Source organism: Cyprinodon variegatus, unplaced genomic scaffold, assembly GCF_000732505.1.
Source record: "Cyprinodon variegatus isolate N-32 unplaced genomic scaffold, C_variegatus-1.0 Scaffold149, whole genome shotgun sequence".
In the NCBI taxonomy this organism is placed as follows: domain Eukaryota; kingdom Metazoa; phylum Chordata; class Actinopteri; order Cyprinodontiformes; family Cyprinodontidae; genus Cyprinodon; species Cyprinodon variegatus.
This window is the reverse complement of record NW_015150602.1, coordinates 1,100,534-1,103,620: the sequence shown is the minus strand read 5'-3', so window position 1 is coordinate 1,103,620 and position 3,087 is coordinate 1,100,534. Positions and strand designations below refer to the sequence as shown.

At 34.4% G+C, this 3,087-nt stretch overlaps 1 protein-coding gene across 3 annotated transcripts in view; it reads right to left on the bottom strand.

The window, feature by feature from the left end:
* znf236 (zinc finger protein 236) overlaps window positions 1-3,087 on the bottom strand; it is a 107,738-nt gene that overhangs the window by 98,548 nt on the left and 6,103 nt on the right. For all 3 annotated transcript variants that reach the window (XM_015377202.1, XM_015377204.1, XM_015377205.1), the window contains exon 2: window positions 2,349-2,455. In XM_015377202.1, coding sequence (XP_015232688.1) covers window positions 2,349-2,455 — 107 coding nt within the window. The remainder of the gene's footprint in view (window positions 1-2,348; window positions 2,456-3,087) is intronic.

The following is a 3,087-nucleotide window of genomic DNA, read 5'->3' as shown; positions in this document are numbered from 1 at the left end:
AGAGGAGAATAGAATACAATAGAACATGTCCTTTATTGAGGAAGACACAAAAAAGTAGAGGACAAGTGGAATAGTTCAAATACACACCACAGTTAAAATCAAAAAAACAAAAACAAATGAAAATATAAAATATCCCCCCAACAAAGTCAGAATAAAAGACTTCAGAATGTCTTAAATTAAAAGTCTGAGTTTCAAAGCAGTAATGTTAAAACGTCTCCAGGAAGCAAACCCCTGCTCTGATGAAGTTTTTTGGGAGCCAAATGTAATATAAATGTTTTTAACGTGTTTTGGGAATATTTCCCCAGCAGCATCTGGGAGGTCTTGTGGCCTCCGTGTTTGATCATCATGATCTGGTAACTTCATTAATTATCCATCTTATCTGATGCAAGCGAGGTTGGCAATGCTTTATGTTTTTCTGAGAAATGTCATGCCCTCCTAGATGAGCTGCTGATGCCCTCTTGGATTAATTTTGACCCTTGGATCACCAAGGCTCTAGTTTTTCCTCTTTTATATAGAACGCCTCACTGCCGGTTTGCTGGAGTCCAAAAGCCTCTAAAAAGGGGAAGTACTCTATCCAGTTTCTGCTTCTTACAGCCTGCTTCACGATGCCACACAGCATTTAGTCCAAGTTATTGCCTGCTTCTACAGGTCAGAGTTGCTTGTAAGATGTAATCAATTATAGTTATTTCATGAAATAACAATAAATGCAAATAAAAGCTGCTATTTGTTTAATATACAAATAGATTAAATTATGTTTTTTTAGGTTAACTGTCACCGATATGCTACAATGTTGCTCAAGTCTAAATACAGCCAAGGAGGTGAAAGCTATAAACACAGTAACCCCCCACCCTATAGCAAACCTATAGCCACAGATAAGGCAGGCATCCACACATATTGCACATCTGCTGGGTCTGTTGTATAGTTCCCATGCAGAGCTTCTCAATTCCTCCTCTGTATGCAGCCAACTCTCCAGCAGCCCTGCATGGAGTCTTGGTTATCAGCTCAAACTCAGCCTATACAGACATTTTCAATAAGCAGCATGAGGAGCACCACCGATCCTCTAAGTGCCTTCTGAACAATGATAATGTTTGTTAGATAATACAGGCTGGATTTCACAAAAGCTGTGACGGGAAAAGATCATAACAGATGTAATATTAGAAAAAGAATCCAAAAGAACTAATGGAACTATACCTTTTGTTGCAGGTTAAAGGCGATTCTATAGAGGCTGAATACCAAAGCATAAAACAGTGGACAATTTTTAATTTTTTCTTTTAAAGAATGAATCATTTTTCTTAGCTAGTATTATATGTGAAGCTTGAAATTTTCTATTCTCAAATATCCAAATGTAGATTGGAATTTTAAACACTGTTGAGAAAAGTTTAGGATTTTTTTTAATTGTATAAAATAAAATCATAACAAATTCATGTATCGCGGTTTATTGGGTTCAAGGAGGAACAACATTGCGCTCAGGAATAATACGGTAATAGATTTAAGGCTGCGACTAACGATTTATTTGCAAATCTATTAATCTGTCAAAAACTTTAGTTTTTCGATTAATAATCGGATTGCAAAAGGTTCCTTAAAGAATTTTCACAAAATTAAACCAGGTGAAACTAAAATGTTTAAATTTGAGGAGTTCTGGATTTAACATATTGATGGATGAAAATTTATTTATTTATTTTTTTTATCTTAAATGCTAAATGTTAATATATTTTTTTACACTTTTAATATAATTACTGTTCTAAGTGGGTTGTTCTGTCAGCTAAAAGCATCTTTTACAGTCTCTATACACCATTTACAATTAATCGACTACTAAGACAGGATCGAAAATAGAAAAATAGAAAATTATTACAATAATCGATCACTCATGATTAATCCAATTAATTGTTTCAGCCCTAAATAGGTTACATACCAGAGGAAACCTGTGTATGATTAAATGTTTTCTGCAAATTTAAGTTGTGAAAACCTGGCTGAAGGCAAATAAATTAATAAAATAAACAACTACAACTAGAAAAAAATACTCAAACCACATGCTGAAAGCAAAGCAATTAGCTTTCTTGCTTTTTCAGGTGATCCTGAACGGTTCCTACTGGAAAATCTTAGATTTTAGGCTACTGGTTTTTTTCTCTGCCAGTAGGATTTGGCCTTAAATGAGCTAAATCAAGAATAGGCATGTGTTCTTTGGATTTATTGTTAAAGTCATTTATTTTCCTTATTCAAAGTCTTTCCAATTCCGTTAAGAATAAAATAAACTAACATAACACCTAAATAAGCACAGTAGAAAACAGTTTGCTTCTCCTGGCTGGAGATAAATAGAGTCAAATAAGGTAAATGTCTCCTACACCTACCTTATCGTTAAGCTCATGTTCACGGAGATGCTTCTGCAGTTTGCTCTCTTTGGTGAAAATCTGCGAGCAAATGTTGCACTTCTTTTCCCGAGATCCATCACTGAAACCTGCAGGAGACACATTGTTAGTTTGAAGATGCAGTCAGAGACGCTTTATGCTTGAAATAATGCATAAAATGCTCCTAATGTTTAGCAATCTTACAATAGCCCCTATGGCGAAATAAATGTTAACATTCTCAATAATTAAGACACATTTAATAAAAAAGTTGGCGATTTAGCAAATAGGCTTATTGGGTTTTTGGGCCGATCCTCCAACCACCCTTTGAAAACCATTACTGAGCAACTAACGGCTCTTTAAACAGGAACGAACCATGAAAATGTCCCAGGCTAGTTTCAGAGAAACTTCCTAAATTCAATTGTTGCATTTTGCAATTCAGACACATTTTACAAGCTTCTCTCAAACAATATGCTTGCATGTTGTTCACACTTTAAACATGGTTTTCCTCCAATTTAGCAGTTATCAGCAAAATAATGAGTATTAGAATATATCAGCCTGACTCTAAAATCTCTGATATTTAAAATCTCATAGGAATAACTTTTCTTTAGTCCATATTTATTTACACTTTATATTTAATCTTTGGCCATTAAGAAATTTGTCAGTTTTTTTTCATAGCGGATGCAGTTTAGTACTTTTCTCCGTTGGAGAAATATCACTTGATCAAGCCTTTTCTATTATTCCA